General features: G+C 41.4%; 1 protein-coding gene across 1 annotated transcript in view; it reads left to right on the forward strand.

Moving 5' to 3' along the window:
• The window catches only part of LOC139685452 (uncharacterized), a 112,537-nt gene that overhangs the window by 49,320 nt on the left and 41,488 nt on the right, over positions 1–21,729 (forward strand). Inside the window, exons 2-11 of the mRNA XM_071582473.1 lie at positions 2,048–2,071; positions 3,932–4,226; positions 6,768–6,841; positions 7,775–8,005; positions 10,911–11,044; positions 11,187–11,271; positions 12,502–12,597; positions 14,498–14,670; positions 18,214–20,774; positions 20,854–21,729. The exon at positions 20,854–21,729 is cut by the window's right edge and continues 1,460 nt beyond it. Of these exons, the coding sequence (XP_071438574.1) occupies positions 7,883–8,005; positions 10,911–11,044; positions 11,187–11,271; positions 12,502–12,597; positions 14,498–14,670; positions 18,214–20,774; positions 20,854–21,729 (4,048 nt within the window). The 5' untranslated portion in view covers positions 2,048–2,071; positions 3,932–4,226; positions 6,768–6,841; positions 7,775–7,882. The remainder of the gene's footprint in view (positions 1–2,047; positions 2,072–3,931; positions 4,227–6,767; positions 6,842–7,774; positions 8,006–10,910; positions 11,045–11,186; positions 11,272–12,501; positions 12,598–14,497; positions 14,671–18,213; positions 20,775–20,853) is intronic.

A 21,729-nucleotide genomic window follows, 5' to 3' on the forward strand; every position in this document is an offset into this window, starting at 1 on the left:
TTAAAAAGCTGCTCATCGATCGTTGAATTCTCCGACGGTTTGTGCGTCCACGCTAAATTAGCATTCATCATAGTCTAGAGATCACGTTTCGGAGTAGATTTATCTTCTTTCATGCGTTGCTCGCGAATATTGGCGATGCCAAATCGTATAAAACGCATGCTGCTCGGATGCCTGTCGAGCCTCCCTTTGCTACTCGACGAAGTTGCTACGAATGTGTACTCCTCATCTCACTGACACGATCGACGTTCGAGTAACTAACGCCAACTCAAATCAAAATAGCTAGTAATGGGTACCCTTCTTGAATGGCTAGAGGGCTCCAACGTCTGGATGTTTAGCTTTGCATTTCGCTTGGGCCTTCTCCGCCTTCGAATTTGTGTCTGATGTGATTATGTTTAACATATCTATTGCACATATTTCCTTATAAGTGCCCGAATAATCGCAAGCATTCCAAATAAGTCATAAGTAGTCGCTCATTGCTTGCGCCGACATTGAAAAACTCACTTTACCTTTTTTTAATTTTTTGCTGTAGAAGTTTGTATCATACTAAAATACATGCGGTACATTCATTTCATGCACATTCATCAAAGCAATTACCATAGGATAGATTTGAGTCATGTAAATAGTCATAAATATGAATAAAACGGCGGTTGGGTTGCCAATAGTGAGGAAACGCAGTGGAAGAAGGAAATAAACACAAGGGTTTAGCGCGAATCCTCTATTGTGGACTGCATTTGCCTTCGCTTTTCACCATCGCCACCCGATCCCATTGGCAAAGGCAGAGTGATGCATTCATGTCCACGTCCAATGTCTCCCAACAATTCCCTCTCTTCGCCCACCATATCTAGTACTTCCTCATTTGTTTTCTTCTCTATCCATTTCACCTTCTCCATTCTTCTCCACACCCACATTTCAAAAGCCTCCAGTCTACGTCTATCCTCCTACTTCAATGACCACGTTTCCAAGCAGTACATAGCTACGCTCCATATCAAAGTTTTTCCTAGACTTTTCTTAACATCCTTACTCAAAGTCCCCGTCATCAATATTCTCCTCCTTGTGAAAGCCTCTTTGCCTAGCGCAATTCTTCTCCTTGCATCCCTACTACTTTGACCGTGTTGGTCCAAAACACTACCGAGATACGTAAACTGTTCTACCTGCTCCAGTTTATGCCCTCCTATTTTAATGTTAAGCTTAGTCTTTTTCTTTCTAGAAAATCGCATAACCTTTTATTAATGTTTATTCTCATCCCATACCTGTCGCACTGAATTTCCAATGCCAGGGTGGAAATAAAGTCCATTTTGCAGGTGCCATAGAACGCATTTGTGCACCTGTCTCTCGTCAGCAGTCCTCCTAACTCCTTAGTTGGCCTCTCGTGGCAGCCAAAATATGAAATCGCCATTGTTTTAATTTGCTTCCCTTTTGCGTACCACGACTGTGCATATGTATGTCTATTTGCGGTTAGCATACTGGCCAGCAAGGATTCACGGTCAAATGGGTTGATGTGTCTATTCCCGCATCTCTTAATTTGATGACATTGCTACTTGTACCATTATATTGTTTCTAATAATGAAAATTTATTATTGCTTCAAAAATGATATTGTAATTAAAAAACTGCAAATTTTCTCATTGATAGATTCAAGTTTCAAGGCTGCGTTTGCGTTGCATTGCTGTTCTTTCGCTCTCTTGTTATTTTGTGTAATATTTTGCATTTTTCTCCTGACACACGTTGAACATTTCACTGAAAGCAAGGTTGAATTGCAAGTGTTATTGTGTAGTTGTGATTCATGATGTATCTTCATTTCATTGATTTTAATTAATGTAGCGCAGATTTGATGGTAATAAATGTGCAATAGTTTGTATTTTTTATCCACCTTTTATTGGATAACATATTTAATGTTTAAAACAAGTTTACTTTTTAAAACTACAATTTGTTGATATGTGCCAGGTAAAAGTGAAGATAAGGAATAAGTATAGCATCAATTAATTAATAGTGCATCTTGAGGTTTGTGTAAAACATATCTTAATGTGTGTTCTTTTATTTTTCCCAAAGCCAAACGAAAGGAAAATTATCAAGGTAAGTTTAAGTGTATTTATTTGTGGCATAATTCCATCGTAGTTGCCCATGTAGATGCATGGCTGCAGTGGTACAATACTCGTTCAAATCGCCCACATTCAACCTCCTGTAAGATGTCGTTTCATTTTTTGAAGATGAATGCCAGAAAGGGTAATGCATAACAGGGCAATTACATTAATTTTGCACCACTTTAATCTCAAAAAGGAGAGCAGCGAACATTTTGAGGCTCCAGTGCGACATTTAAAAATATTTAAGCAATCAATGGGGGACACGGTGAAACACTCAGAACAAAGAGAATTTGTTGAAGTTGTATCCTATTGATTAGAGTATTTAAAGAGATGATGATTATTAATATTTCGGTACTCCACTATTTAAGGTTTTAAATTGATTAGCTTCAGGCGTGATGTGGTGCAAGTCAAGCATAATGAATAACTGATCGTAGCACTTTTCCACTTGATAAAATTTTTATTTTGCAACCGGGTTTCAATACCTGATGGTGATGTCATCGAAACCCGGTCGTAAAATTAAAAAAAAATTTATCAAGTGGAAAAGGGCTACCATCAGTTATTCATTCAGGGTTTCAGATGGATCCTGAGCGCTGGGAAAACTTGAGTCAGGATATTTTAATTAATTTTGATTTGCGTTACAATGAACTGGAACCGTGTTTAAATGCGACACTAATTTGAAAAGGAACTAAGGCTTCTGATTGTGTTATGTGTAGTTCTTCTTCTCTATTGCCAGATGTCACTTTCCTAAAAAAGCACTTGATCTAGAAAATGAATCCATCAAATTCGAGACCCTTGTGTGTTTATCTGACGCAGCATGGCTTGAAACATCACTACCACCGCCATAGATTTCTGCCAGTAACAGTCTAATTGCAGATCGCACTTCGCAAGTCGCGGGCTTTTCTATTTCAGCTCTTATTTTGACAGTTTGCATTGGGCAAAGGGGAATAACCACTGTCTGCAAACTACCACATTTATACACCAAGGTGGCTGCTATAGCCGTACCCATTGCCACGCTTGGCTGAAACGGAAGATACTTTCTTGACAGCCCTCATACATAAATTCTTAGAAAAATGTTTTGTGAGTCAATTAAAAACCTTGAACTACTTCTCTGCGTAGTCACCTTGCAAATGAATACATTTTGTCAAAGCATGTGACGAGGAGTCTTTGCATGTATTCCAGCTTCATATTCCTCTGCCGCAAGTAGTCACCTTTTCTTTCATTACTTCCCTCGCACGATATTATCTTGTCCCGAAACAGACGTTATTCCATGACGGGGCAGAAATGGAAATAAGATTGGAAAAGGGAACAAAGTTAGAATATGGAGTATTGGAAGAAAAAACAAGTTTAACCAATGTGGACTGTGGTCGGCGTAATCGAAAGAAAATGAAAAGTTTGAATATCATTCTGTTCACTCTTATTATTGCTAAAGAGTTTCCACGTCATTTCAAATATTCTTACTCTGATGCAAAGTAAATAAAGCTTCATTTCGATTTTGATTATCAATTGGTCTCCCATTTGTCTTAATTTTTAGTCTAGAAAAGTGTGGCCAAATAAAGCTCTTGAAAATGACGCAATATTAAACTTAAATAAAGGCTGTTAATTTGACGGTTAGGAGGAGTAAAGTTCGGTCTTGTACTGTTATTTCATATCTCTGAGAAATCACTGCATTGCTCTTCGTATATTAAATGTTTTTTAAACAAATAATTTAGTAGTTATTCTTTTGCTAAGAAGTTCTGCAGTTCCTTTTGAAATTTTATCTGGGCAAGCGAGGGTGGGACTGTATTTTGCCCATTTCGCCAGTGTTAACTCTACCCCACTTGTTAATCAATAAATGTGCTTCACTCTTCCTCAGGAGTTCACGGACAGCGGGTCCAGCCACAGCCTCTCGACGGGGGGCTACGTCAACCCCGCTGCCTCTGGCTCTTCGCCCGCCAGCGAGTTTACCATCTTCCCGCCCGTGGCACCCCCGGCCAGCGCTTCGACGACAGGCACTCCCATAAGCTTCGAGCCGCTGCCCGACATCCGACCGCGGCAACCGGTGCCTGACCCCGATAGTGCCTCCAACCAGAAACGCCGGCTCTCCCGGAAGAAGCCCGCCGCCTTCAACAATGCCGTCTCCCACGGGCTCTCCGCCCAAGACTGGTTCGGTAAGAGAGAGCGGGAGAGGCTAGTCGTCAGCTCACCTCCACCTGTGGGGGAGAACTAGAGGAATCGTATGTGGTGACCACCGCGTACGATTTCTTCTTACAATTGTCCTTTCAAGACAAAGAATAAGGATAACATTTTGTAATTTCTGATAAATACTCCATTTGTCCTTCCCATGGACCTAATGACCACTAGAGCTGTGCTGGCGGGAACAATGATAGTTGCTCCTGGTAGGGTCAACCTTGCCAGATAGGTTGAAGCCAGACGAGAGGTAGTTCACGCAGCATCTGATCCTCAGCGAGGTGGCTGCAAAGGCATCTGACCTCAGTGGCGCGGCCATTGAGTGATGGTGTCACGTCGAAAACAATATTGGGGAAGACAACAGGAAACCATCTCAATTATCATTCCCAAGAATGTAATGGTGGATAGTATAGAGACTATAAGTCCTGGCAACTATGGGACTTAGCCTAATCAGCTGTGTGTCTTGGCGGGTGATGTGCCAGAGGCAGCGGGGTTGGAGTAGTAGTCCCCAGTCAAGAGGCTGTGGCTGGACCCACTGTCTGTCAACTCCTGAGGAAGAGTGATGGACATTGATTGATTACGTAGTGGGGTAGAAACATCTGTACTTCCTGTTTCTATCTCTCGCTTAATATTCTCTAATTTTCCATCCTCAACATTGTCCTAATATTCCAAGTTCATATTCTAACTATTGCAGTCTTCTTTTTCTGCATCTTCTGTCCTGCTACTGTCAGTTTTCTTTTACAAGGGTTTCGTGAGATGACGACAGTGGAAACCTTGCCTCTCCTAATGCCAGGAATGACATATGGCCAATCAGGTCTAGTCCCGTAGTTACCAGGACTTATTTTTTCCATACTGTCCATCAAAAAAGACTTCGGAATAATAATTGAGGTGGTTTCCAGTTGCCTTCCTCAATAGTGCATTTAACGAGACACCAAAACCTCAATTGCTCACTAGGGTCAGACACCTTTGCAGCCGCCTCACTGAGGAACAGATGCTGCGTTGACTACCTTTCGTCTGGCTCCTGCCCTTCGACCTATCTGGCATGGGTGACCCTACCAGGAGCAATAAATATTACTCCTGCCAGCACAGCTCTAGGGGTCATCGGAAAGCACCAGCCCTTCCACCACGTCAAGGTTTTAGTCCATGGGGTGGAATGGATAAAGTAAAGAGACTGATTTTTCATTTGATCAGAATTACAATTCTGCATTACCTCCTTTGAGGGAATTTTATTGGGATCCACAAAGTGATTTACAGATTTTTCTAGTATTCATAGTTTTGCTGAATCTTTGATTCTGGAATGACTGACTTCTGGCTGGTTATGACCTTTTTATTGCTTTTTAGTGTTTTGAAATGACATCCTTTTTGGTGAATTATCAATCTTGAGAAAGCAGTCACAAGACCTCACGCTAGGGAATAAAGTGGCAAAGGAGCCACAGGGATATCCTTGCTTGCCACAAACTTATTAATTGATAGCTTCTCGCCAAAAGGATTTTCGGAACCATTTTCATGCTAATTTTCCTCATTTGCAATTTATTGGTCAAAACCTTATGAATGGTAATGAATAACTGATCGTAGCACTTTTCCACTTATCAAGTGGAAAAGTGCTACGATCAGTTATTCATTATGTTCTACTTCCACCACATCACGCCTGAAGCTACTCAATTTATACTTATGAATGGTGTTTATTGTCAAATGAAACTGTTCCCTTCTGCTGTGAGGGTATTCCTCAATCTGTTCTCTTCCTTAAGAAAATGCCTCAAACCATCAGAAGCCCTGAGCCCTTGACAAAACAGTGTCACCGCAGTCCTGCTAAAGCTTTGCAAAAGTTTCTGTTGCATTGTCACCATGTCTGAAGTAAAACCTGATTGTATGAGTTTGTCAGAAAAAATCACTTTGCAAGAAAAAACTCCTGTGGACAACTTAATAATTCAGGGAGTTCAAACTCATACTGGAAAAGAATCGCATGTTGCTCCACCTTCCCTCTGAACTGGAAGTCCCCAGTGCCATCAGATCAAATGCTATGACACCGCCTGTCTCATTACTTGATTGATACACCTTGAGTTTAGGAGTACGTGTATACGACATAATGCATAGGCAGACCTTTGAGCAAGTTTAGAAAAATCAATCTTAATAGGGAAAACAATCATGCAATTAAAATTAAAAGCTGAAAGCAAAAGACAATCATTGGAAAGTATTCCTCTGTTGATAGGATCATCGCAGAGAAGAATTAATAAATTCCTTGAATCTCTAGCCGGTCAATGCCAACCTATTTAAAAATATAATTAATTGATATAGCAATTTAAAACCTCAAATTAATTGTGATCCTGCCTCCTAGTTGTTAACCTATCTGCAAGTGGTGCAGAATTAATAAATATTTTTTTAGGATCATCCAAAAAGACTTCTGATTAGTAAATCACCAGAAAAAATTATGTTTTTATTGTGATTTTGATTTGTGATATTAATTAATTGACCTGGGGTCATCACCAGGTGTCTCAATCATGTCTCTCTGGTTTTCCGCACAGATGATCCACAAGCCAACTTCCCGAGAAGTCAGCTCAAATACCTTTGCGAATTCGGGAAAGGCTGGTTTGGCCGGGTAAGTGAAAATGCTGGACAAGAAGTGTGAAAAAAGTCTCCATATAAATTGCATGTGTGACCAATGGATGCAGTTTTTTGGCCCATCCCTTAGTCTTTAGGTTAATCATTAAAGACAAAAGTTGTTATTTATTTGAATGTCCCAAATCAATCACTTATTTCCATTGTCTTTATTTTTTCTGTTAAATCTGTTAAGATTTTAATGGTGGCAATCTTCTCATCAAAGAACATGCCTTACTTAAAGCCTTATCTCAGTAAAATGTAAATTTGGTTAATTCCAGCATGTAAGTATGCTTTTTCGATGTGGTAGTCCAGGGGGTAGAGCGTTGGACTGCTGACCGGAGGGTCCCGGGTTCGATTCCCGGGCAAGGCACTCTGGGCACCTGAAGCTCCACCCAAGCTATGTGATTTTTCGGGTACCAGGTCTTCCTGGGAAACCATAACCGGCTCAGGGAAAGGCACTGACCCTCCCTACCCTGATGTGTGAATTTCACACACTGTCGGGCTTAGTCCTGGGTGAACTCTACCATCACCTACCAAACCGACCTTCGGGTTGATTTCTGTGTTTTATGGTTTTTTTATGCATTCGTTATTGATTTTTCATCATTTTCTGACTAGATTCAGTGGTATTTCTACTACATTCATGTACCAGAAATTCACCCTTGTTTAAATTTAAATACTTGTCTGCAGTAATTAACAAATTTTGAAAAAGGTTTCCATGGTATTAGCTTCCTATTTCAATTATGCCAACAGAATCAACCACATGGACTAGATTTTTTTAAAACTTCAAATGCTTAGAATTCCATCACAGATGTTCTAGAGTATGCTAGTTTGTTGTTTTTACACTTGCATATGCTTGTTTTTGTTTTGATGTGAAAATTGAGTTTTATGGAAATGTTTTGGTGATTAATCCAATTGCTGGTTTCTTTTCAAGGTTGTGGAGGGTGAAGCTCTAGGGCTCGCCCCGGGGACAAATGTAATCTCACCCCCGACTCGTGTGATAGTGAAGATTCTCCATGGGGATGCAACGCCTACTGACCAAATGTACTTCCTTCATGAAGTCAGATATCTGAAGGACCTTAGTCCGCATGCAAACATCTTGCAATTGAAAGGAAGATGCCTTGAAACAGATCCTTTCTTAATAATTCTGGAAGCCTGTCCCAGCGTAAGTTGTTTTGATTTTAACTTACTTGTAAACTGCATCTATTCCAAACAATTTTTTTGCGCACTAAGGACTACTAATTGAAGACTACAGTGGAACCTCTCTTAACAAGAACCTTGCATGGTGAGTAGTTTGTGTTGAGAGGAAAAATACTGTGTCCGAAAATGACTTGCTTAACAGGTGGCGTTGCGCACAACAATGGACTGGGAGAGGGGATTCCCCAGAATTGTTGTGCAACTGCTACTTCAGATTATGTTCAACACTTGTTCCGCTAGCACGTGAGGGTCACTGCTGGTCACACATTTTTCCAAACTTGTGTTCAGACATTATTTATTACTGTTTTGCAAAGTTTAATAATACTTTTCGCATGGTTGTAAAAAAATATATCTGAAAACAAACACCGCAAGAAGACATCCGTAAGAGAATGGACATTACTGTAGAAAGGAAATGATGTAAAATCGTCATAGAGCGAAGACAAGGTGTGAGTATAGCTGATGTAGTATGCTCATGCAATCGATCCACATCAACAGTTTTCATTATTCTCTAGAACTTTGATAAGATTAAGGAGATGACTGCTTCAAAAAGAGTGTCAAGAATATCTATGCAATGGTTAATGCCCTCTCAAAGATGTTGACGGATTGCTTCTCATGTAGATGAACGAAAAGCAATTGCAATGCCCAACTATTAATGAGGATATAATTTGTGAGAAGAGGAACGTGATTTTTGTCCACCTAGTTAAGAAGATGCCAGGATCATCACTGGTTAAAGAAGTATTTACGAGGAGCCATGCATGGTTTGAGAAGGTTAAGAGAAAAACCAGCATCCACGGCATGATTAGGTATGGTGGAACTTGGTGCTCCAGCAAGGCCACAAGCTAATAAACGGCTGTCTCATGCTGCTATTTTGTGCCAATGCAAGTGGCCATCCGAAAATGGCATGCCACGTTGATTACCAGTCAGAAACTCAATGTCCTTTGAGAAGTTTTATTGTCAAAACAGCAGGCGAAATATCATGTGGGGGTGACAGGAAACTGTTGCATCGTACAATGTAGAGAAAGAATTGCATCGCCCTAACAAGGCAGTGGCCATGCACGTCAGGAATTAATTCAATGACAATGCTGTCACATTTTTACAAAATTTTAAGCATTGGCAATAACAAATAACTATAGACAATTTCCTCGTAAAGGGTAGTTTGGTATGTATCATAAGTAATAAAGTAGTAATTTTAATTCTTTTTAGTTTTCTCAAATTGGGTTAGTATTCCTGGTTGCCTCATTCCATGGTTTAAGAAAAGATGAAGTTGATCCATGACCCAAAACAATGTGTGTATACTTTTCATAGAATGAAATGATATTAATGAGCATCTCACATTGCGAGTAATTTGCATGACGAGCAAAATCTTGAAGGCTATGGACCAAAAGATGTTATAATTGCAAACAAGACATGGTTATTTTTAAATTTGTGGCCAGCAAAAACACTGTGCTTCAGAGGCAAACAACATCATGGAGGGTTCTTAGCAAAAATGGCTTACTTTCTTATTAATCACAATTGCAGATGGAAGTGAGAAACTTCAGCTACCGGTGTTTGGTAAACCACAAAGGTCAAAGGGCCCTAGGTGCTTCAAATATGTAAAAACATTGCACACTAGGTACACAGCAGATTCAAAAGCACAGATAACCCCAGAAATATTTGAGGATGAGCTTCAAGCTCTGGATGATAAAATGGGGTCTCAGGATGGGTATATTCCACTGTTTATCGATCTGTGTCCATCCCATTCACTCTTATGTTCACTTGAGAAATGGGCGGTTGAAATGTTTTCCTGCAAACTGTGCTTGTGAGCTATGGCATCTACATTTCAGTATAATGCACTTATTAAAGGTGCATTATTGAAGAAAGACTACAGAAATTCGTATTTCAATAGTCATGTCATATAACTTCCTTCCAAGTCAATGATATGTAGTCTAAAGAATCCAGTAGATGAATTTGTATGCCTGTGTACTTGGTCTCTTCAAATATTTCCCAAACTTTATTTATTACAAAAAATACTTCACTTGTAAATTATTGGTCATAATTCCCTTAAAAGTAGTCTTCTCCCCAACGTGTACACTTACCCCACTTTTTGAAACAGTCCCGGAATGCTTCTTCTCTCCTTTTCTCTCTCTTAAATGTTAAAATCGGAGAGTAAAAACTAGAGCAGGTGGAACACTTTTCGTATCTCGGTAGTGTTTGGGACCAACATGGTCAAAGAAGTAGGGACGTAAGGAGAAGAATTGCGCTAGGCAAAGAGGCTTTCACAAGGAGGAGGGAGTTGATAACGGGGACGTTGAGTAAGGATGTTAAGAAAAGACTTGTAAAAACTTTGATATGGAGCGTAGATATGTTCAGCGCGGAAATGTGGTCATTGAAGCAGGAAGATAGACGTAGATTGGAGGCTTTTGAAATGTGGGTGCGGAGAAGAATGGAGAAGGTGAAATGGACGGAGGAAGTACTTGGTATGGTGGCGAAGAAAGGGGTTTGTTGGGAGAAATCCTATGGAGGCAGGAAAAATGGATGAGGGGCATATTGATAGGTAGTGAGATGTGAAAGACTGTAATGGAGGGGAGAATGTTAGGCAAACGAAGAAAGGGCAGGAACAGGATATGGATGTGGGACGGGATGAAGGGAGGAAGAAAGTACTCTGAGATGAAGAGGGACCTGATGTAGAGTAGTGTGTTTTGTTAGGAGTCACAAAATATTTAATTAGTGGCTCTGTCCATTCCAAAACCTACCTTAACAGGTAGGTTAAGATAGCGTTTGGCTTAATAATAACATATGTACACACAAGCACCCACTATAATTGTAATGCCCATGGAACCAAAACACTTCTTCAAACCAGGCCTGTTCATTACCTACTTGTTTTTCCTGAATAGGGAGATTTGAAGACATTCCTCCTGCAGAACCTTGCCACATCGGAGGCTCTGAGTATGCAGGGAGTAATCCTCAGGATGGCTTGCAACGTTGCCGATGGACTCCAGCACATGCACGAAAGAGGCTTCGTTCACACGTGAGTAATACCTCTCGCTTGACATTCTTCCTTGTTTTTTACTTTGTTTGTATGAAATATATTTTTTGGAAGTTGTTCATATTAGTAACTGCCTTTTTGATTAGCTAGTTTGAATTATATCCACATAAATTTCTCTCCGCAGAGATCTTGCTGCTAGGAACTGCTTAGTTGCATCTGATCTGATGGTGAAAATTGGAGATTATGGGACTAGTATTGAAAACTTTAAGGTAATTTTCTTCCTACTTTTAATATAACTACATTTGCTGATAGATTCTGTCCTGAACATTAAAGATTAAACACTTGAGCCCTTAGCAAGAAATAATGAGCTCTACGGCCTCTCAATAAAGAAGAAAGGGGAAGAAAACTCCAATGGCCGTAAGGCCATTGGAGTTTTCTTCCCCTTTCTTCTTTAAGTAATGAGTGTGTGTGCGTTTCTCGAGTGCTTGTGTGTGTGTTTGGTCTGTGCCATCCACAGAGTGTGTGCTTGAGAATATCCTGGAATCTTTAACGGGGTCTACTCTACAGCCTCGTGAAGGATTCCATCTCCATCTGAAATTCTTTAACAGGGTCTCACAGCCTCGTGAAGGATTTCAGACAGGATAGTGTGCGTGTGGCTGTGTGTTGGTCCCTGACGCGGATTAATCTCCCGTAAACCGCCACAGAGTGTGTGCTTGAGAATATCCTGGAATCTTTAACGGGGTCTACTCTACAGCCTCGTGAAGGATTCCATCTCCATCTGAAATTCTTTAACAGGGTCTCACAGCCTCGTGAAGGATTTCAGGCAGGATAGTGTGCGTGTGGCTGTGTGTTGGTCCCTGACGCGGATTAATCTCCCGTAAACCACCACAGAGGGTATTCTGGTCGAGAGGTTGTGGTTGGTCCCTGACGTGATTCCCGTCACACCAACACAACATTTGGTCTGACGAGAGATTGGCAACTAATCCTTACGGCCATTGGAGTTTTCTTCCCCTTTCTTCTTTACTTGAGCCCTTGTAACTTAAATCAGGTGGTTTAGTAATTTTCAAATTGTTATACACTTATTACATGCCTAATATTTTAGGAAATTGAAAAAAAAATACTAAAATTAATGGTCCCGGTGATATTTTAAAATCTCTAACTTGAGAAAGAAAAATATTTTGTATCAGAAGATATTGAATGGACCTTCACCTTAATCATCATAATATCTCCCTAACGTAATCTATTAAACATTTAATGGAACTTGGCTATCTCCTTTTTCCCAGCATAATGTATGTTATGTTATTTCATATATGACAGACTCAAGTGTAATGTTGGCTTATAAGTTTTGTTTTATTTTTCAAGTGTTTATCGTGCATAATTAAGGTTAATCTTTTGATGGCGTACTTTAAAAATATGACAAAGTGATAGGTTATTTGATAAAACATCCAGTGTAAGGGTTAAGAAATTATTATTACGATTCATAATTCATCCCTTCCCAGGATGACTACTATTGCGCAGATGATGTTGCGTTACCCATCCGATGGTGTGCTCCTGAAACTCTTCATTGTACGGATACAACCATAGAAACAAAAGAGGTTTGTTTTTTAATTATTTAGTGTATTGTTTGGTACTGTTCCTTCTGGTAAGTGACATGGAACATATTCATAAAAATTTACAGAAAATTGAATTAGAACCACAGATGAAAATACAAGTACACACACTTACTTGTACACTCTTACTTGAGGTATTGCAGTTGAGCCCGAATAAAATTAATAAATGTAAACTAAAACACTATGTACTCACCTTGCATGTAAAGCACCTGACAGAGACAAATTATCACTGATAAACTCATCCACACTGTGTTACTGCTTAATTAAAAGTGGCTCCTTAAGTTCAGTTTTAAGCCTTTGTACAGTGAGTTACTCCCTTGGGCTACATCCTTGATGTGGCAGAAGGGCTTGTGTGGTCAGATGACCCCTGGAGCTGTGCTTGTGGGAACACATACCCAGCACTAAGTTTCTCCTTGGCCTTTCTCATTTCATGCTCACCTGAATTCCTTCTCCTTTAACAAATTGGACAGCAACAAACAATAAAGAAACATGTAAAAAGATCACTCACAAGTTATTTCTTGATCATTTCGATGGAATTCTGCTCCATCTTCATCGGAAGATATAGAAGTAATGACTGCTGGAATAGTAGAGGTGAGGGGTGTGAGAGAAAGGGAAGGGGGCCAGGGGAAGGGGGAACGGGAGGTGGAGGAGGGGTGAGAGGAATGGTTGGGGAGAGGAAAGGGAGGAGAGTCACTGGAGGGGAGCAGAGATAGGGAATGAGGGATAGGGAGGAGGTGGAATTGACACAAAATCGGAAAAGAAAACGATCTGCTCACCGCAACTATTCCAACATCTGAGGATCCAGGTTTCAACTTACGAAGTCTTGATCAAGACTCGGCAAGTCGAAACAAAGGCCACGCACACCAAAACTAATGTGGAAAAACAAAGTATTCAACTCTCCGATATGCACCGCATCCACAAATTGACGATTAAGGCCATTCCCATCAGTGAATGACATTGAGGCCTGGATGCTGATAGGCCGTACAGACCCAAATGAATGCCATTTCAAGAGTTTTTTATTCTATAGGATTATCGGATGTGGGAAGGGACGCTAAGACAGAAACATTGTAACACTGGTTGAAAGGGGTATTATGATGGGAAGCATGTTTAGGGATGGGGAGACCCGCGGACGGGGAGGAGGGATTGCACAAGGTGCGGTGGTTGTTAATCCTAAGGTTTAGATAAAAATATGTATATATATATATACACATATATAGATATACATATTTTATATGCATATATATACATATATTATATGTGTATATATATATATATATATATATATATATATATATATATATATATATATATATATATTATATGTATATATACATATGTATATATATATATATATATATATATATATATATATTATATGTATATATACATATGTATATATATATATATATATATATATATATATATATATATATATATATTATATGTATATATACATATGTATATATATCTGTATAGTTCATCATGTTTAACGAGGAAGTACTTGGTATGGTGGGTGAAGAGAGGAGTTTGTTGGGAGCAATCCTATGGAGGCAGCAAAAGTGGCTGAAGGGGGTATTGAACGGTAGCGGGATGTTGAAGACTGTAATTGAGGGGAGAATGTTGGGCGAAAGAGGAAAGGGAAGGAACAGGATAGGGATGTTGGACGGGATGAAGGGAGGAAGAAAGTACTCTGAGATGAAGAGGGACCTGATGTAGACTAGGAGGTTGTGTTTTGCTAGGGGCCACAAATTATTTAATTAGTAATTACGTCCATCCAAAAACCTACCTTAACCGGTAGATTACCTAATAATAATAATAATGTATAGGATTTTGAGTAATATGGCTATGGATTAATTTTCTTGATTTTGATGTTTTGTGTTTTCAGGTGACAACATCAGCCAATATTTGGAGTTTTGGTGTTTTTCTCTGGGAACTCTGTGAATTTGGACGTTTACCATACACTGAGTTAAATGATGAAGAGGTCATTGTCAAAGTTCTGAGTGAGAAAAGTCTTCATCTTGGTCCTCCATCAAGACCATGCCTGCAGTCCAATAATTTGTGAGTTTTTATGTTAATTATATCTTTTCACCACCCTTTTTTAATAATTTTATTCTACTGGTTAAGATAGGCTTTTGATGGACAGCACTTTTCCTTTACAATGGTGCCCATTCTTTTTTCTCCTTTCAAATTGCAACCTGACAGCTGACACTGTGGAATGTCCTTTCTTAAATTCTACAGACTTCCTCACTCCCTTCATTCAATCAAACATACCTCTCCTGTTCCTGCCCCTTCCTCGCTTGCATAACATTCTCCCCTCTGTCACATTCTCACTCAGCAGTGAGATGAAAAAATGAGACATTCAGAGGGGTACCACACTCAGGGTTTTCTCTACAACCAATGGATACTCCATACTTCATCTTTTCTATTAATGCGTATGTATTTAATTTCTTCAACCGCCTTTCCAGTATAAATTCTTTTGAATCAGACATCCTTCATTGGTAGCAAATTTTAATTTGAATGTACATCTGCTCCTGAGAGATATTGTGCAAATTGATCACTCTGTTCCTAAATCTTTGCATATCCATAATACAAGGTCTGTCCAAAAGTTTCCCAAACTTAATTTATTACAAAAAATATAACTCATTCACAAGTTATTGGTCAGGGGACCCTTCGAATTGGTCTCCTCCCCAGCGTTAACACTTATCCCAACGGTGTTTCTGCTTTTTGAAACAGTCCTGGAATGCTTCTTCCAGAATGTTCACAAGCTCCTTTGTCAAGTATTTTTCTATCTCTGGAATGGTGGCAAATCTTTTTCTTTTGAGCAGGGTTTTTAGATTGGGGAACAGGGAAAAGTCATGTGGGGCCGAGTCTGGTGTGTAGCATGGGTGAGGAAACATAGGGGTCTTGTTTTTTTGCTAAAAACTCACAAGTTCTGAGAAATGAATGAGCCCAGTTCTTCTGGTGATAAAAACCACTCGCTGCTCATCCAAAGTTAGGGCTGTTAATGTCTGGTTCTCTCTTGTAGGGGTATCATGGCCCCCACCCAGATAGTAACCCCCTCTCTGGCCTTAGTGTAGGCATTCATGATTCACTACCCCCTTTTTATCGAAATAAATGTTCAACGTCACCTTGGCATTCGAGGGAACTTGTTGAGCTTTTTTGGGGCGGGGGGATGTTTCATCAATCAATTGTGAAGATTACCCTTAAGTTTCGATAGCATATCCATATACCCATGACTTATCACCCGTTACGACCCTGGACAAGAAGGTTTCAATCAAAGAGTTGAGGACAGACTTGAACTGGATGTAGTTTCTGGTCTGCTGGCAATAAGCGAGGCACGAATTTGTTAGTGACTCAATGTATCCTCTATTTTGCAGTCGGTGTTTCGTATCACATAACAATCAAGATGCCACACTCTTACAAGTTGACAGACAGTCAAACTACAATTTGCATGTATAAGATCAATCACTTTCTCGATGTGGGGGTCATTAGTCCGTGTTGATGGTCTTCCGAAGTGCTCGTTGTCTTCCACCGAATGCCACCCTCTTTGAACCAAGTAAATCACTCATAACACATGGTATGTTATGATAGCATCCTCACTATAAGCTTTGGTAATAAAGTCATAAGTTTCCTTGAAGGATTTGCTGAGTTTCAAGCATAATTTCATAGAACAACGCTGCTCCTTCAAAGAGCTCATTTCCATGGATCCGATTTTTAGCTACAGTCCACAAGCATGCTTTCAAAAAAACTAATCAACAAAAGGAGGTATTAAAAAGTGGTTGAAGGAGGTTATGTGGGTAGTTTCTGTGGAAGTAAATGCCTCCAATGGATTAAAAAAGAACCAAATGGAGGCACACTGTTCAGAAAGCTCAGGAACGATTTGCACAGACCTTTTAACCTCCCTTATTCATGAATTTACCGACTTCATTTGAGTGATGTTGTCCTCTACACTCTCTCCACCATATGTGATGGGCAAATGCATCTTATAAACTGCCGTTTGTGATGTGCTCTCATCCTTGAACGTTTGGATATCATGCCCAGCATCTGCATGCCGGGTTCCCCTGTCAAACACAAAATTTGATGGCGCACCACTGCTCAATCGATCGCTGCATTTTGCACTTGCTCCGAGTCACTCGACACAAGTCTACGAAAAACATAATCTAGCCTGAATGAATGCTCGCGGGTGTGTTTGTTGTGGGTCAAACCCCCCCACCACCGAGCCCGTTTGGTGTGAGCATGCTGCGATGTACACTGACCTCTGGAAGAAATTGTTCTCGATACTTTGTATCCATATTATGCAGCTTGGGTGTGTGGGTCATTTGATATGTCATTACAATGAAATAGATAACAAATACCATGGGTAGCTTTTTAAATTTTTTCATCGTGATTTTCTTTTAGTTTGTTTCAGCCACTTAGAGTACTTTTTTCTCAACATTTCTCCAACTTTTTTAAGCCATCCTTGTTTGATGCAACTTGTTTTCCACCGAGCCATTTTTTCAAATTTGGCAATTAAATAAAATCATTGGGTTCCAAATCTGGTGAATACGGTGGATGTTGAAATAGTTATTCAAAATTAATTCCATAATATTTGCCATCGAAACAGGTGTGCACCTGTTTATTGTCTTGATGAAGAGTATTTTTTTCTTTACCAAATGAGGATGTTGTTTCTTGAATTCTTTGCTCAACCGACACAATAATATCATATAATGCTCTTAATTTATCATTTGTCCTCTTTTTTTAAGTAATTGATTTAGATAATTCCACGTGCATCCAAAAAAATTGGAGCTGGAATGCCTTTAGAAACTCAGTGTATGACCTATTCATTTCTCTCAGTAGTGTGTGCCATGGTGTGCTAATGTTTTGTCCTCAGTTATGCATCGACTAGGATACTAGTCAGGATTTTGGCGGAAAGGCACCAAACCAGCCTTGGAATCCACCAACTGATTACTTTTATTCTCCACTGAGAGCAAGTCTGGTGGCACCCATCCTGCCGAGTTTTTATTTCACCCCCAATTTTCAATGCAATATTGAAAACACTGCACGCACTTTGCCTGTGGCCTCAACTATTGTGGGAATTTTGATTCATTGATCCCGCCAAACCATATCCTGGATTTATCATTTCAGAGGTCACATTTGAACAGAAAGATGTTCATCATTTGTGGATGTTCATCCACATTTGAACTCATCTATTCAATTGTAAACAGATGCAAACAGAGGAGCAGAGGTGCCATGAGCTTCATCCAACGTGGCTTGGATCTCTTTTGGTGTTCAGCCTATTAAATAAAAGTGTTTAATCATCACAGGAAATTCGTTTTTCTCTACTTTTCTGAGTAAACAAAGTATTAAAATGAAACCACATTAAAGATATAGTTGAAAGTTTAACAGCAGCGTAGTGAGAGATAAGGCTTACTATTAGCAAACCTTAATTACTCGTACCATCTCTTGGATTTTCTAATTACTAATTGTTCCATCCATGTAGGAATGTCAGAGTTTCGGATACCAAATTGCCGTATGCATAAAAGATGAAAATAAATGCCAATTGCATTTAAAATTCACGTTTACGAGAACTGATGAATAACCTGTGTCATGTTTCCTCTTAAGGTATCACCTCATGAGGCTCTGCTGGAACTCAAATCACCAGAGGCCTGCGATGGCACAAGTGACGGCCATGCTGCACAACCTCTCTCTTCATCCAGAACAAAACCCTGGGTGGTCGTTTGAAGATTTTGAATGCCATTGGGCCACAATGAAGCCAAATGGAACCACGGCTGTCGTAGAAACAATTGTCCACGAGCCACCGATGGAGATGCAGCCGAGGGAAGTGGGCGAGGGAGGGAGGGAGTCAATGCATCGCAATCTCACACCCTCGCCACATCCCTCGCTCCATGATGAGCCCATGTCACCAGACATCAAGCACAAATCCCCAAGCTTGCAGAACCTTCATGGGTCCCTGGAGGACCTCGTGGAGGCCTCCTGCCCCCAGGAAGAGGACGCTGGCAAGGACGTTGCGTGCCCTGCATTGGGTGAACTAAATGATGCACCATGCGAGGACATACCCCTGGAGCCCAAGAGCAGTGCATTGTGGTTGAATGACTGCGAGTCGCAGTTGGGTGCCACGGAGGACGATGAAGATGCGCAGTTTGTGCGGAAAATCTCAGAGGCCATCCGAGATTTGGATGATGTGCTGGCGTTGGAGAAGACGTCGTCATCCTCGGGATCAGGAACGTCCCCAGAAGAGCACAGCCCCACCAAGAAGAGATTTGCGCAACTCTCCCACGAGAAAATTGATGAGAATGGGGTGTTAGATTTCCGGCTAGATTGTAGGAAGGAGGAGGGTGAAGGCATTTCGAAAGAGGGAGTGGTCAAGGCACGGGTTGATGGTGATGTCACCGAGGAAGAGGCGGTTCCCTTGTCGACACGCGTGGGCGGTCTCCTGTGGGAGGGAACCGAGTCCATCGCAACGGAGGGATTCAAAGGGAATGCAAATGGAAGTTTGGATAGGGGCGCGGGATTGCCTCTGGGGGAGGGGGGGGGTTCAGCAGGGGTGCTGGAGGGTGCTGCGAAGTCAAAGAGTGCCCTGGAGGAGGAGGAGGAAGAGGTGTGGCGCCAGAGAGTGGAGCGGTGCGAGTTCTCGGCCAAGGTGAGGGAGAAGTCTCGCAGCGTGCAGGACCTGATGGTCCTCACGCACATAGATGACAGCAGCGAGGGGAGCGACTGCGAGGGGGGAGGGAGGTCGAACGTGGGCAGTCCGCCACCTGGCCCTCTCCTCCAACATCCCGGACACTCTCCCTCCTTTGGAAGCGTCGGAGATCTGCGGGGGGCCGTCCTAGGCGATGAATTTCGACACACTTTGGAGAGGCTCTGCTCGGCAAACAAAAGGGGCTCATTCAGCCGGGCAGGCCCCTCACTCTCGATGGGTGTCGTCTCTAACTTCTTGGAGGAGCTCGAGGACACAAAGAGCCATCCGGAAACCAGTGAGCAGTTGAGTGCTCCGATGTCTAGTCATGACAATGCAACCATTGGAAAAACGAAGCCGTTGCCTTCACCCCTCGAGCCCTTGCATTCAGTCACGTCTACCATTAGTGGTCCAACGCCTGCGGAGGTGTGCTTAGGGATCACGATCAATGAAACCTCTGCTGGAGACTTAGCTGAAGTTTTGAGTGACAGCTGTGAAAATGAGGATGCACAAAGTTTACCCAGAACGCTGCATAATCAGTTTGTTGTTGAAAGTTGTAAAAAGTTCAGTGATGTGATAACGAGTACGCCTATAGGGAATGCAATGAGGAATAGCAGTGTGAATGAAGATTCTTTTCTCTTTGACTCCCCTTTGTCAGACACGGCCGGCCAAGTGGAGTGCTCGACAATAAAAAGTGGTGTGCTTGGTAGTAGCGTGTCTAGTTTGGATCCCACTTTTCCTGAAAGCAGTCCCACTTTTCCTTCTCCCGCTAAAATTGTGAATGCAAAATCAAATTGTTCTGTAATACATGAAATCATCAAAAGTGAAAACTGTGATTCTAGCGTGTCTGTGAAATCTGATGAAGTCTCGGGTGACATCACTGATACCGACCCATCTCTTCAAACTCTTTCCAACGACATGTCTGAGAGAGCACACTCACAGTCAGGAAACTTAGCATTATGTGGTAAAGATGTCACTTTGATGGCATTGGTGGGAGCGGTGAATGTACCTGATGCACAGTCTCTACAAGATATTGTCAAGATGTCTGAATCCCCTTCTTCTCCACTCCCACTCGTGGCTACTCTCTCTGTTAGTCCTCTCAGTATCTTGGCCATGAATTGCCTGTCTTCCTTTAATCCTAAACATTTGGATAAAAACAATTTTTGCACAAAATTTTCAAACAAACTTGGAGATAATGTGGATGCTAGCCTTTCAGTCATTCAGGGAAATGATGAAAAAGGTGTTGATCAAACAGCATTTGAGAAGAGCCCCCAAGAATCGCCGCTGAGTGAATTCCCTGGAGATTTGAGCGAGCAGAGCCCTCTGCATTGCCTCACCCATGGCATCTCAGGTAGCCAGTCAACAGTAGAGTGTAGAAGCCCCTTGGCCCTTTCACCTATCACCATCGGCATTGAAGATGCTAACACTACTACATCAAGCATACTGTTAACTTCTGTGCAGCAGGAAATGGTGTTGAATGATGGAAGTAGTCCATGCGAAGAAAAACTAAAGAGTGATGGCGTTACGAAGGAAATAAACTCAGATTTTATTTTTGCTGGATCCAGTGATGAAGCCAGATTTGTTGTTGGATACAGAAAAACTTGAGAAATGCACATCTTTGAATGGGAGGCAAGTCCAAGCGGACCTAATTGGTAATTCGAATATTAACTTGCAAGAAAATGTTGTTGAGGCTTTGATCACTAGTATAGAAGCCGATAGGAATCATGGAAGCTGGCTTAAACCCAATGTCTCCAGTAAAGGCTTAGAAAACTCGCATATTCTTTTGGATTTGGTTCAGATTAACTCCAACAAGTTAGAGAAGTCATCAGATCCCAGCGATGAGTTATCTAGGATTAATGAGCCTATTCAAGTCATCCCATCATATGACAAGAAGAGCAAGGGTCCCTCAAGTCCTGAGTTTCTGGTTGGCAAGAAAGATATCAATCCTGGGAATAATAAAAGTGAGAAGGTTGAGAAGGAATGTCAGTCAGAAGAGAAGGAGAATGCCATGTCAGACGTAGCGAATTCAGAGGATTGTGACAGTGCTGGGACGGAAGATTCGGTCTTTGACTTCTCACCCCCAGCACCAGACACCAACGGTGACTCTGTGAAAATGGAATGCAGTGAACATCCCCAGGGGAGACATATCGGGTGTACCGAGGAGAGGCATGGTGGTGAAGGCGGCAGGTTTGATGGCAGCTTCGAGAAGAGTTGTTTTGGCCCCTGTGAAGCTAGCGTCAGGGAAGATGGGGTGGAGGTGCACGGGGAGGCGCCGAGGAGGGATGAAGAGGAGGATGAGGAGGAGCTAGTCCTCCTCGGAGCCAAGCAGTGGACCCCTGATGACGAGCGAAGCAGCGACTCTGGTTTCAGGGACAAGGGAAGCCTGAGTGAAAGCGTTGAGGATGCATGCGAAAGATGCGACCTTGCAGATGTAGAGGTGG

This window comes from Hetaerina americana, unplaced genomic scaffold, assembly GCF_022747635.1.
Source record: "Hetaerina americana unplaced genomic scaffold, ioHetAmer1.1.p SCAF_112, whole genome shotgun sequence".
NCBI lineage: Eukaryota > Metazoa > Arthropoda > Insecta > Odonata > Calopterygidae > Hetaerina > Hetaerina americana.